The sequence below is a fragment of the Myxocyprinus asiaticus genome, chromosome 9, assembly GCF_019703515.2.
Source record: "Myxocyprinus asiaticus isolate MX2 ecotype Aquarium Trade chromosome 9, UBuf_Myxa_2, whole genome shotgun sequence".
Taxonomy (NCBI): domain Eukaryota; kingdom Metazoa; phylum Chordata; class Actinopteri; order Cypriniformes; family Catostomidae; genus Myxocyprinus; species Myxocyprinus asiaticus.
The window spans coordinates 52511499-52526421 of NC_059352.1; the positions used below are offsets into that span (position 1 = coordinate 52511499).

General features: G+C 36.2%; 2 protein-coding genes across 3 annotated transcripts in view; both read left to right on the forward strand.

Moving 5' to 3' along the window:
• LOC127445702 (uncharacterized) lies at nucleotides 1-2265 on the forward strand. Its single transcript, XM_051705920.1, has 2 exons — nucleotides 1-1045; nucleotides 2231-2265. The coding sequence occupies exons 1-2, from the start codon at nucleotides 1-3 to the stop codon at nucleotides 2263-2265; spliced, it is 1080 nt and encodes a 359-aa protein (XP_051561880.1).
• LOC127446198 (uncharacterized) overlaps nucleotides 1874-14923 on the forward strand; it is a 26332-nt gene continuing 13282 nt past the window's right edge. The window contains exons 1-2 of one of the 2 annotated variants that reach the window (XM_051706941.1): nucleotides 1874-2040; nucleotides 11964-12018. The gene's annotated coding sequence lies outside the window, so the exon portion shown is untranslated. The remainder of the gene's footprint in view (nucleotides 2041-11963; nucleotides 12019-14923) is intronic. The other variant, XM_051706942.1, reaches the window with a different exon arrangement.

Sequence of the window (14923 nt, forward strand, 5' to 3'; positions counted from 1 at the left end):
ATGTCCCACCACACCCTCACTGTCCCACCACACCCTCACTGTCCCACCACACCGTCAATGTCCCACCACACCGTCACTGACCCACCACACCCTCACCGTGCCTCCGGACCCTCACCGTGCCACCACACCCTCAACGTCCCATCACACCCTCAACGTCCCATCGCACCCTCACCGTCCCACCACACCCTCACCGTGCCACCACACCCTCACTGTGCTACCACACCCTCAATGTCCCACCACACCCTCACTGTCCCACCACACCCTCACTGTCCCACCACACCGTCAATGTCCCACCACACCGTCACTGACCCACCACACCCTCACCGTGCCTCCGGACCCTCACCGTGCCACCACACCCTCAACGTCCCATCACACCCTCAACGTCCCATCGCACCCTCACCGTCCCACCACACCCTCACCGTGCCACCACACCCTCACTGTGCTACCACACCCTCACTGTCCCACCACACCCTCACTGTCCCACCACACCCTCACTGTCCCACCACACTGTCAATGTCCCACCACACTCTCACTGTCCCACCACATCGTCAGTGTCCCACCATACCGTCACTGACCCACCACACCCTCACCGTGCCTCCGGACCCTCACCGTGCCACCACACCCTCACTGTCCCACCACACCCTCACTGTCCCACCACACCGTCAAAGTCCCACCACACCCTCACTGTCCCATCACACTCTCCCTGTGCCTCCACACCCTCAACGTCCCATCACACCCTCACCGTCCCACCACACCCTCACCGTGCCACCACACCCTCACCATGCTACCACACAGTCAATGTCCCACCACACCGTCAATGTCCCACCACACCGTCAATGTCCCACCACACCCTCACTGTCCCACAACACCATCAATGTCCCACCACACCGTCAATGTCCCACCACACCCTCACTGTCCCACCACACCCTCGCTGTCCCACCACACCCTCAGTGTCCCATCACACCCTCATCGTCCCACCACACCCTCAATGTCCCACCACACCCTCACTGTCCCACCACACCCTCAATGTTCCACCACACCCTCAGTGTCCCACCACACCCTCACTCAAACGCACACATTTTGAGCCTATGTTATGTGTTAGCTACATTATTTAAAAATACATTACAATTAAACATTATGCTTTATGTTGAAGAACAGAAATTTTGTGGGCAAAAATAATTTTGTGTGTCTGTAGAGGGTGGTAGAGTCCCTACAGCTCTCAGTATATTGCCATTTAATAACTGTATAAAGCTTATGGAAATCTATGAAAAAAGATGTTTATGAAAAAGTTCGTATGTTTGTTTTTTTGGTGGCCTACACTAAAGTTTCACACTTAACAAATACGTTGTCCATATGCATAGCTATTTTATAATGCATAAATCAGACATTTTAAAACATCACTGTAACACTGTAAAAAAAATTTCATCATTATGTTAAAACTACATTCATTTAACTTAATTTAATCAAGTTTTAACAAGATTATTTTCAACACTCGCTAATGAAATTCAAAGTGCAATGAACTTATTAATGTAAAGTTGTAACTGATTTTACTTATGAATGTTATAGCAGCAAGTGGGCTGTTATAATTATGTTTTAAACAACATTATAATGTAGGTTAATAATTTTAATGTAATTAATAAAAGTTCAGTAAGCGCACTAATAGACAATAATAGAAATGATAGTTCAGACACTCCTTAAATATATATTTTTGCAGAAATCATCCTGCTAGTATTTATATGATTTAAGCTCATATTCAGCATAAAAAGAAGACATTTGTATTTTAGTGATTTTAAGGAAAGAATAGCATGGGGATTTTTAGAGAAGAAGTTCTTTAAGAGAAGTGAGACGCGGTTTCTTCAGAAGCGAAAAACAAACCACAGGGATTTTACCATTTCTTTCTCTTCAAACTCAAAAAGAGAGACAGAGAACGAAAAAGGAAACCTTTTATGTGACAAACTCTTGAATCTGTGATGTGATTGTGAATGTCAGTTGTGGTCCATCAGGGACTGATTTGATGAGGTGAAGTCAAACAGCACACAGGTCAGTGTCTTTTCTTTTTATATCTTTTGTTAAAAGGGGCCAGTAAAATAGTTTTATAAATAAAAGTTTTAACCTGGAGAAAACACATAGGCTAAATGATAATTTACACACTTGAACTGTTGGAAAGCTCAAGACCGTTGGGATGGACTGATAAATGGTGTTTTGTTGACTGTTCGATGTGTGATAACAGATCGTGGAAAGAAGGATGTGACAGCAGAGGTGTGAGAGGATGTAGCACCACTTTTTCTTGTAAACACAAAATGTGTGTGTGTGTAAGTGTGTGTGTGTGTGTGTGTGTGTGGGCAGGTTTAAGTGGTTTATGAGAGCTTTTTTTTAGGTTATAAACTGGTAATTACAAGGGTATTATGCTATAAATGTGGTTTATGAGGACATTTCTAGTGTCCCCATAATTCAAATCACTTAAAAAAACATACTAAATGATGTTTTATTGAAAATGTAAAAATGCAGAAAGTTTTTTGTGAGGGTTAGGTTTAGGGGTAGGGTTAGGGTTAGGGGATAGAATCTATAGTTCATACAGTATAAAAATCATTATGTCTATGAAGAGTCCTCATAATGATAGCTGCACCAACATGTGTGTGTGCGTGTGTGTGTGTGTGTGTGTTATGTGTGTGTGTGTGTGTGTGTTTATGTGTGTGTGTGTGTGTGAGTGTGTGCGTGCGTGTGTGAGTGTGTGCGTGCGTGCGTGTGTGTGTGTGTACGTGCGTGTTTGTGTGTGTGAGTGTGTATGTGAGTGTATGTGTGTTTGTTTGTGTGTGTGTGTTTGTGTGAGTGAGTGAGTGAGTGAGTGTGTGTGTGTGTGTGTGTGTTTGTTTGTTTGTTTGCGTGTGTGTGTTTGTGTGTGTGTGTGTGTGTGTGTGTGTGTTTGTGTGTGAGTGTGTGTGTGGGTGTGTGTGTGTGTGAGTGTGTGTGTGTTTGTTTGTGAGTGTGTGTGTGTGTGTGTTTGTGTGTGAGTGTGTGTGTGTGAGTGAGTGAGTGTGTGAGTGTGTGTGTGTGTGTGTGTTTGTTTGTGTGAGTGAGTGTGTGAGTGTGTGTGTGTGTGTGTTTGTTTGTTTGTTTGCGTGTGTGTGTTTGTGTGTGTGTGTGTGTGTTTGTGTGAGTGAGTGAGTGTGTGAGTGTGTGTGTGTGTGTGTTTGTTTGTTTGTGTGTGTGTGTTTGTGTGTGTGTGTGTGTGTGTGTGTGTTTGTGTGTGAGTGTGTGTGTGTGTGTGTGTGTGAGTGTGTGTGTGTTTGTTTGTGAGTGTGTGTGTGTGTGTGTGTTTGTGTGTGTGTGTGTGTGTGTGTGAGTGAGTGAGTGTGTGTGTGTGTGTGTGTGTGTGTGTGTGTGTGTTTGTGTGTGTGTGTGTGTGTGTGGTTTAGTGGTTTACACAAAAAGGATGCTTGTTTAAATCTATTAATTTCAAGGATTGGACATAAGAAACCAATGGAAATCCGGCCATGTAGTCTCCAGAAATGTTTTTTCTTTTCTTTTTCTTACAAACAACAGTGATGGGAGCATCCAGTGCTGAGAAAAGTAACAGGTGCTATGTAACAACACCATTTTTGCGGCACTTTAGAAGATGTAGGAAAATAATTTAAACATGAATAATTATACTAAGGACAATTAATAGTTGTTAAAATGAAAATAAAATCCAAGTGTAAAGTTAAAGTATTTTTTGTGTTGTAAAATTGCCCAAATGTTGGTCGGGACATTTCCGATTTTCTGAAAGTTGATGGGGACATGTCCCATTACCCCTACCTAAATTTATGCCTATGAATGGAATAGAAGAACAGGGAGCCCTGCAAATGATAGCATAACCCCCCATTAAATATGTCTAGTCTGAGATTACATGAAGAGACAGGAGCAATTGAGACATCCTAAATAGATTGAAGAACTGTGGCCAATTCTCCAAGATGCTTGGAACATATCTGCCAACAACCAAGAAAAACTGTGTCCACGTAGGAGTATTGGTGCTGTTTTGAAGGCAAAGGTGGCCACACCAAATATTGATTTAGCTTTTTTTGTGTTTACTGGACTTTGTATGACATTAATTGATAAACGAAAACTATTTATGGCATTATTTTTGAAGACATCCTCACTATGCAACATTTTTTACAAGTGCCTAAATCTTTTGCAATGTACTGTATATTGTATATATAGTATATATATATGTGTGTGTGTGTGTGTGTGTGTGTGTGTGTATGTGTGTGTATTAAGGTTGACCGATATATCAGTTTTGCCGATTAATCGGCACTGATAACAGATTTCTGGAACTATCGGTTATCGGCAAAAATCCACACCGATAGTTTTTCCCTGTTGTGTCCGGTGCTGGAGTGGCTGGGAAGGGTCCGCTGTCGTTATACTGTATGAGAGCGTCCTCTAGTGGCGAAATAAAAACACTTCACTGATGCCTTGTGGTGTTTGTTTTGACGTGAGACTACACTCTGCATGGAGCAGAACACTTCAGATGCGGATTTAAAACATCACTACAGTATGTGTCATATCATTATAAAGTAATTAATTTGTTGACTAGATGCTGTATTAGTAGAGCAGCAGTATGTTTGCTGACAAGGCTGAGAGGACGCTAACATTAAAGCTAACCTCAAGCGGTTAGAACAATGTGACAAAAATACACGCAAGCCCTACCCAAATGTTTAAATGTCACGATTGTTTCCATCTATTATCATCTATTTGCATTAGTTTATATCCAGCTGGTGACGTTTATACATTTGGTATCCAGCTAAGTTGCATATTTAAGCTAGTGACATGAGAAAGCAAATTAATATCTTCATGCAGCCGAAAGAAACGTATAAACAAATCAGAAACGCATCTGATTTCAATAAAATTTTTTATCCTCACTGTAATACGATGACTTCAGATCGATCACATTCTTGTGCTGATAAAGGCGAGACACAGTGCAACAAATACAGTTTAACTGAAAGCAGGTGTCTCAATATGCTTTTAAAGTTCTTTTTATTTAGACACATCATCTAAAAAACTCTCACTCCTGCACAAGACGCTGAATAAACAAAAACAAAGTGAAACAAAGACGTTCGTTTAGCGCATGTTTATATAGAAATACAAATGGATGGTTGCAAAAGCGTTCAGTGTGAACAGCCCCTTACAGTTGGTGGAGGTCTTTGGCCATTGCGTCTTGCTCTCTTATAAGTGTTTCTCAGATTAGGAGTTGTTTAAATGCTTTGTAAGGAAAGATGTTCAACTTGTAAATGTGTGTATCGAGATCCTCGTGTTCGGTTCCAGTCTGCTGTGTTTCGTCTGATTGAACAGCCCCTGACCTGTGCTCATAGTCTGAGCCACTTCACCACCGAGTTCAGCCGAATACCTCTGCTATCTGTGAATATTGCTACTCGACATACAACTGTACTGAATAAGAAACATTGTGCTATTTCACTGTTATTATGAAGCTTGAGTCTGGAGTAGTAGGAATCAGTGCAAGTGTAACAACATGTGAACTGTCTATTGAAGTGTTTCACCCCTCATTTTACTTTTGAATTAACATTTGAGAATATGGACCGATTAAACCTTTTATTTATTTATTTTATGCACATTAGTTGAAAATGAAATGCTCTTTTTTAACAGCCAGGAATGTTCTTTGCAATAATATAATGGTGTGGTATGGTTTATGTATTTATTGCGCCCTCTTGTGGACTAAAGAAACAATCTCAATTTAAAAAATCATCTGACTTTAAAATTCAAATATTAGTTCATATATATAAATATTTATATATTTATTTCATTTAAAAAAGTACAATACATTTTCATGGTTCATTCAGTACTGTTATATTTGTAATAAAGTTCAGCACTATTTTAATTTGAGTGTTACTTTTTCATTAAGTATCAGTTTTAAAAACTATCGGTTGATTAATCAGTTATCGACAGTTACTGCCCAATTTATTTATCGGTATCAGTAAAATCCACTATTGGTCGACCTCTAATATATATATATATATATATTTGAGAGTTAATGAAGCACATGATCTGTGAGACAGCTCACAGTTTATGGGATTTGCTTTAAGCATAAGCATCTCTATTATTATTGTTTGTAATGATTTTCACTTAGGATACAACAGGGCTAAAGTCACACTTTAAGGAAAATGTGCTTTTTTCTGGTCACAAAGTGTGTCAGGACTAAAACAGAAACACATGTCTTTCTACTGAATATTGATGGAGCAACATCATTTGTGTGAAAGGAAATAATAACACAATGTTGTTTTGATTAAACATCAGTTTTTAAAGAAAGGGGGCCTTTTACCCCACACTTGGTTATAGTGATATTGTGTAGATAAAGGGGCAATAGTTACAGGGCAACATTTGTCATTTAATGCAAATACTTTTGAGACAGCAAGATGCTTTTTTTAAAGTAACAGTGACTTATTACAGAGATTAAACTTCTCCTGTTAATTTCAATCACATCTGGCATTTTATAACATCTCAAGTATTCTATAAACAAATGAATCTCCATTGTGATTGAAACATTCCTCATAATAAATCTATTCGCCCTACTTAAGAACAACGATGTGTTTAATAGGGGCCTTTAGCACCTGCAACAGGGAGTCTGATTACCCCAAATACTATCCTTTCACTTATTGGACAGTTATTTAAAATATTTTGTTTTAACCACCTTGAACAAAACTGAACATTACAAATTAGTAATAACCCTAAAAATAAATGTGTTAATTTCAAGAGTTCTCATTAGTTACATAAATATGCAAGATTTTAAAAATGATTAAATATTAGATAAAATTACCTCAAAATCAAACTTTTCACAATTTTTTAATTTTTTTTTTTTTTGTAGTGTTAGTAGTTGTAGTCTTTTGGAGGAAATAAAATCAAAATTGCCTTTTACCCTGGAGGGCCTTTATATGTACCTTAACTTTATGAGATCTTTTCATCTATTTTATTTAAAACCGAAGTCATGAGTCATTTTATTTTCTCCCAAAACACTAAACAGCAACAAAAACGACCTCAGTACTTTCCTAAACACCTGTTTGTCACTGTACACTGTAAAATATTCCTGATCCATGAGATTATTGCATGTCATGTCTAAAGTTTGATTTTGAGCAAATTTGAACTAATATTTTATAACTTTTGAATTGTTGCATATTTATGTAGCTAATGAAAATCCCTGAAAGTATTATTTATTATATAATTATTTTGAGATAAAATACTAATTAATCATTTTCAGTTTTGTTCAAGGTCCTTCGGATGAGACTTTAAACCGAGGTCCTGACTCTCTGTGGTCATTAAAAATCCCAGCGCACTTCTCGTAAAGACTAGGGGTGTAACCCCGGTTTCCTGGCCAAATTCCCCTCATTGGCCCTTCTCTATCATGACCTCCTAATAATCCACATCCCTGAATTGGCTACATAACTGTACTCTCCTCTCCACCAATAGCTGGTGTGTGGTGAGTGTACTGGTGCACTATGGCTGCCGTCGCAACATCCAGAGGGTATATAGTATATTTACTATATAAAGCGCTTTAAGCGCCTAGAAATGCACTATGCAAATGTAAGGAATTATTATTATTATAAAAGTTCTTTAATAACGGTCCAATAAGTGAAAGGATAGTATTTGGATTAAAAAAAGTCCCCCTGTTGCAGGGGCTAAAGGCCCCTATAAAACACATTGTTTTTCCTAAAGGTGCTGTGAGCGATTTTAGCCGCTCTACTTCCACGAGACTGAGCCATTGAATTAGCCACACCCCCTCTTTCCAAAAGAGGGGGTGTGGCTCCGAACTCCAAAGATACCCAAATGAGCTTCATTGAGACCGACATCGTGCAGAAACAGTTGTCAAAAACAACAGCAACAAAATAGCGCCCTCAACTGACAACTGTTATGAACAACATGGCATAAAATGGCATTAAGCCTCAATAATTCACTGCAGCTACAATACTATGAGAACACGCAAAATGATTGACAGGTAGAAAGCATCAGAGACCGCGGACACATTTTTGTTTGTTGTTTACAGAGTCTAGAGCTGTCACAGAGACCGATGAGATATCTCACAACACTATTTTCAGTAATATCTCTTAGGGAGCAGGAAACATTTTTGCATACATTTTCAAGAAAAAATTGCTAACAGCACCTTTAAGTAGGGCGAATAAATTCAAGTAGGTATAGCTGCAAACCGTAGATCTCCAAACGGGGGCGGAATCTCCAAAATAGGGCAGGGTTACTCCAAAAGGTGGCGGAGTTGTGGTTGTGGCTGTGCCAACTCCAAAAGGGGGCGTCACTTCAACACACGGTTAAGGTTAGGAAAAGGGTAAGGTTAGGGGCTCCCTATTTCTTTAATGGTGATTTGGAGCTCACGCCCCTTTCTGGAGCAATGCCTGCAGCTATACCCTTCTCAATAAATTTGATATGAGGAATGTTTAAAGTGGCTCACATTGACTGATCCAATTCATTTGTTTATAGAATACTTGAGATGTTCTGAAAGGCCAAATGTGATTCAAATTATTCAAATGATTCTTAATCTGTTACTCAAAAGAACTTCTTGCTGTCTTAAAAGTATTTGCATAAGTTTTCAAATCTGCACGATATCACTATAACCAAGTGTGCATGCAGTGAAAGGCCCCCTTGCCACATTATTTTTTAAACAACCTTCCATTATTATTTCTTTTCACACATATGATGTTACTCCATCAATATTTAACAAAACAAAAATTTTTTTTTTCAATCTTGATACATTTTACGACCAGAATTTATCTTCCTTATGGGATGCCTACAGCCCCATTCTGCCCTAAAACTGAAGAAGGAAGAGTCATATATCTAGAGACCAGAATATCACAGAGAGTTGGGTCATAGAGACTGAATCCCGTACTAAAGGTAAAGGAAAATGCTCAAGTCCCGTATCGAAGCTGCAAATTGCTCATGCGTCCCCTATTGGCAGTGTTGTGAGGGTTACTTCTGAAATGTATTCCACTACAGATTACAGAATACATGCTGTAAAATGTAATTTGTAACATATTCCATTAGATTACTCAAGGTCAGTAATGTAATCTAAATACTTTGGATTACTTCTTCAGCACTGGTAGATTTTTTCACTTGTTTTGACTATAAAAACTCTGCCAGTACAGTAAGACAAAATACACATGTTAAAAATACATTCTCTGAAAACCCAAATATCTTATGCAGTGTTGTTTCTGAAACAAGATTAATCAAGTTCATCTTGTTTTAAGGATTTTTAGATATTTTTACAGGAAAACAATACAACAATTATGATCTTTGCCCTAATATCAAAGGTCTTACTAGAAAAAAAGAAATTATGATCCAACATGAATTTTCTTGATAAAAAAATATGATCGTATCTGGTAACATGTGCATGTAAAATGGCTAGAAATAGCATTTTAGCTTAGCGTACAGCTGACAATTTACACAAGGTTTATTTCTATTTCTTCTGCTCCAAACTTACTTCAAACGTACTTCTCTGTCTGCTCGTATGAATGTAACACATCATAAGAAAGTGTTTCACCGCTGTTCAAATGCACTTTGGATCGCATCATTTATATGTATAAATGTTTTCCATCTGAAAGGACTAAATATTAAATGAAACAAATGACAATAAAATGCAAAGTAATCTCTTCAGTAATCTAAATACTTTTTGAATGTAACTGTATTCTAATTATCAATGATTTAAATTGTAACTGTAGTGGAATACAGTTACTTATATTTTGTATTTTAAATACATAATCCTGTTACATGTATTCCGTTACTCCCCAACCCTGTAACCACCCAGAACGCTCTCGCAACAACCTGGCAATACACTAACAACACTCAGAACACCTTACCAACGTGCACTTGAATGCCCTGGCAACCACCTACAACTCCCAAGCATAACTGCAGTGAGTTTTGCATGGGCAAACACTGCTCACTTTTTTTTTCAGTCTAGTTGTTTATGCTGTATGAGTGTGTGTGTGGTGTGTTAGTGTAGGCTGATTGCGGTAAAGCCATACACAAAGTTTTTCCGACCTCAATAACTACATTACTAGTTACGTAACATTTTATTTGGTTTAATTAAAAATGGTTTTGGCTTCTGGCTGTTGCTGTCATTGGTAAAGTGTGTGTATTTGAGGGAATGAATCTCTCACAGATGATGAAGTGGTTATTTTGGCTTGATTTCCTGTTTTCTAAAGTATATGAGTTTGAGGCAGACAGCAAAAATAACCTTCAAACGAGACTGAATTAATGGATTCACATTATGTGCATGTAAGCACCCGCTATTAATATCCTACTTAAAAACTGTTGTCAAACTTTTTCAAGTATTCCAAATCTACAAGGCACAAAAAACCCTCAGTTGTCAAAGCTCTATTCAAATTGCATTTGGCTTTCACACTTCCAGGCTGATATTTTTAGACTTCCAAGCAAGGCTTTGTCAATCCATCATTCAAAAGTTTATTTTTCTTGTTCATGTCTTGTGAAGAAAATCAGGTCTGTAAATACAAGCTGAAAACTGAATTTGCTGTGAAAGTTCAGCCACTGTTCCGTTTCGCCTGATTCTATCAGTATGAATCTCAGTTAACAGGGTTAAAGAGGCAAAAATCACTGATTGATACTGAAACTGGCTTAAAAACAGAAAATAACCACGAGGTCACACGTTATAAAGGCAACAATGAAGAGAAGTGATGTGACATGCTATACACAAAAAAGGAATTGATACAGGAATATGACATTAAAATAAAAAAAAATAAAAATAATGTTGTGGAGTAAAAATATATTCAAGATTGACCCTCTGCCCAATTCTCTGTCACTGAAACTAGATCAGTTATGAAAGGATGCTGTTGTTATGTCTTAACAGACAAATTTAAGACTGAGTGTACAAAGACTAGTAAGAATAGTTCAATCTAACAGTATTGGCTAATATTTCTTCTGTGCATTCCAGCTTAAACTAAACCTACAGTTGTTTTTAATAATTAGCTATGACATATCCTGTGCCTGTTGCTATTTAATCAGCTGTGGTTAAACAATTACAATATTTTTTTTTTCTTTCGTTTGAGAAATAGGCATTACGTATAAATTCCTAGCATTATGATTTCTCAAACAAAATGGGAACTACTGACACGCTTCTTTTGGTTATGATAAGCAACATTTAAAACATTGAAACCAGAAGTTATGACATGCAGTAATGACAGTCACTTTACTTGTGAAAATTCTTTCAATTTGCAATTTAAAGAAGCATTATTTTAAACATTGAACCTAAAAGAGAAAAAAACCCTTTGATAATTAGTTTTACTAAGAATATTGAGTTCCTTTAAAGAGGAAACCATGTCATAAAGGAAATTACATGTATGTAGATGATGTACACTACCGGTCAAAAGTTTTGAAACACTTGACTGAAATGTTTGTCATGATCTTGAAAATCTTTTGATCTGAAGGCGTATGCTTAAATGTTTGAAATGAGATTTGTAGACAAAAATATAATTGTGCCACCATATTAATTTCATTAAACTAAAATGTAATAAAACTTTGACTTGAGCCAAATAATAAAGAAAAGCAGCCAATAAGTGCCCAACATAGATGGGAACTCCTTCAGTACTGTTTAAAAAGCATCCCAGGGTGATACCTCAAGAAGCTGGTTGAGAAAATGTCAAGAGTACATGTCTGCAAATTCTAGACAAAGGGTGACTACTTTGAAGATGCTCAAATATAACACAGTTTTGATTTATTTTGGATTTTGTTTAGTCACAACATAATTCCCATAGTTCCATTTATGTTATTCCATAGTTTTAATGACTTTACTATTATTCTAAAATGTGAAAAAAAATTTACAATAAAGAATGAGTAAGTGTTTCAAAACTTTTGACCGGTAGTGTGTGTATATATATATATATATATATATTATTTATTTATTTTCATGGAACAGATGTGTGTTTTGATGTTTGTTTGTTTTTTTATTTGTTTTTTTGAAGACAGAGAGTGAGTCTGCTTCACGGATGGAGTTGGGAAGCTCGTTCCACAAACAAGGTACAGTGAAGCCAAAAGTCCAGGAAAGTGTTTTGGTGCCTCTGTGTTGGTACAACAAGGTGCCACACATTAGCCAACTGCAGGATTCTGGTGGAAACGTAGCTCTGCAGAATGGGGTTATATATAGTTAACAGACGCATTAGCAGTAGGTACAGTACAGTAGTGCCTGTTAAACACTTTCATATTGAATAATTCAGTAAAAAGCATTCCACAATATAATATACTATCAGAGTAGACACATTTCTTCATTAAAAGTAGTTGAGCATAACATTTATGTCTGCATTCTGATCTCTCTCTCTCTATACTCTGATTTCTCTATCTATACTCTTATCTGTGTATCTATACTCTGATCTCTATATCTATACTCTGATTTCTCTATCTATACTCTAATCTGTGTATCTATACTCTGATCTCTATATCTATACTCTGATCTCTCTATCTATACTCTAATCTGTGTATCTATACTCTGATCTCAATATCTATACTCTAATCTGTGTATCTATACTCTGATCTCAATATCTATACTCTGATCTCTATATCTATACTCTAATCTGTGTATCTATACTCTGATCTCAATATCTATACTCTGATCTCTATATCTATACTCTAATCTGTGTATCTATACTCTGATATATGTCACTATACTCTGATCTGTGTATCTATACTCTGATCTCTATATATACTCTGATTTCTCTATCTATACTCTAATCTGTGTATTTATACTCTGATCTCTATATCTATACTCTAATCTGTGTATCTATACTCTGATCTCTATATATACTCTGATTTCTCTATCTATACTCTGATCTCTATATATACTCTGATTTCTCTATCTATACTCTAATCTGTGTATCTATACTCTGATCTCTATATATACTCTGATTTCTCTATCTATACTCTGATCTCTCTCTATACTCTGATTTCTCTATCTATACTCTAATCTGTGTATCTATACTCTGATCTCTATATCTATATTCTGATCTCTATATCTATACTCTGTGTATCTTTACTCTGATCTCAATATCTATATTCTGATTTCTCTATCTATACTCTTATCTGTGTATCTATACTCTGATTTCTCTATCTGTACTCTAATCTGTGTATCTATACTCTGATCTCAATATCTATACTCTGATTTCTCTATCTGTACTCTTATCTGTGTATCTATACTCTGATCTCTATATCTATACTCTGATCTCTATATCTATACTCTGATATCTCTCTCTATACTCTGATATCTCTATCTATACTCTGATTTATCTATCTATACTCTGATTTCTCTATCTATACTCTGATTTCTCTATCTATACTCTGATCTCTATATCTATACTCTGATCTCTATATCTATACTCTGTGTATCTTTACTCTGATCTCAATATCTATACTCTGATTTCTCTATCTATACTCTTATCTGTGTATCTATACTCTGATCTCAATATCTATACTCTGATTTCTCTATCTATACTCTTATCTGTGTATCTATACTCTGATCTCTATATATACTCTGATTTCTCTATCTATACTCTGATCTGTGTATCTATACTCTGATCTCTATATCTATACTCTGATCTCTATATCTATACTCTGTGTATCTTTACTCTGATCTCAATATCTATACTCTGATTTCTCTATCTATACTCTTATCTGTGTATCTATACTCTGATTTCTCTATCTATACTCTAATCTGTGTATCTATACTCTGATCTCAATATCTATACACTGATTTCTCTATCTATACTCTTATCTGTGTATCTATACTCTGATCTCTATATCTATACTCTGATCTCTATATCTATACTCTGTGTATCTTTACTCTGATCTCAATATCTATACTCTGATTTCTCTATCTATACTCTAATCTGTGTATCTATACTCTGATCTCAATATCTATACTCTGATTTCTCTATCTATACTCTGATCTGTGTATCTATACTCTGATATTTCTCTCTATACTCTGATATCTCTATCTATACTCTGATTTCTCTATCTATACTCTGATATCTCTATCTATACTCTAAATTCTTTATCTATACTCTGATTTCTCTATCTGTACTCTAATCTGTGTATCTATACTCTGATCTCAATATCTATACTCTGATTTCTCTATCTGTACTCTTATCTGTGTATCTATACTCTGATCTCTATATCTATACTCTGATATCTCTCTCTATACTCTGATATCTCTATCTATACTCTGATTTATCTATCTATACTCTGATTTCTCTATCTATACTCTGATTTCTCTATCTATACTCTGATCTGTGTATCTATACTCTGATCTCTTTATCTATACTCTGATCTCTATATCTATACTCTGTGTATCTTTACTCTGATCTCAATATCTATACTCTGATTTCTCTATCTATACTCTAATCTGTGTATCTATACTCTGATCTCAATATCTATACTCTGATTTCTCTATCTATACTCTTATCTGTGTATCTATACTCTGATCTCTATATCTATACTCTGATCTCTATATCTATACTCTAATCTGTGTATCTATACTCTGATATCTATATCTATACTCTGATCTCTATATCTATATTCTAATCTGTGTATCTATACTCTGATCTCTATATCTATACTCTCATTGCTCTATCTATACTCTGATATCTCTCTCTACACTCTGATATCTCTATATATACACTGATTTCTCTATTTATACTCTGATCTATGTATCTATACTCTGATCTCTATCTATACTCTGATTTCTCTATCTATACTCTGATTTCTCTATCTATACTTTGATCTGAGTATCTGTACTCTGATATCTCTATATATACTCTGATATCTCTATATATCCTCTGATTTCTCTATCTATACTCTGATTTCTCTATCTATACTCTGATCTGTATATCTGTACTCTAATGTATCTATATATACTCTGATATTTGTATCTATA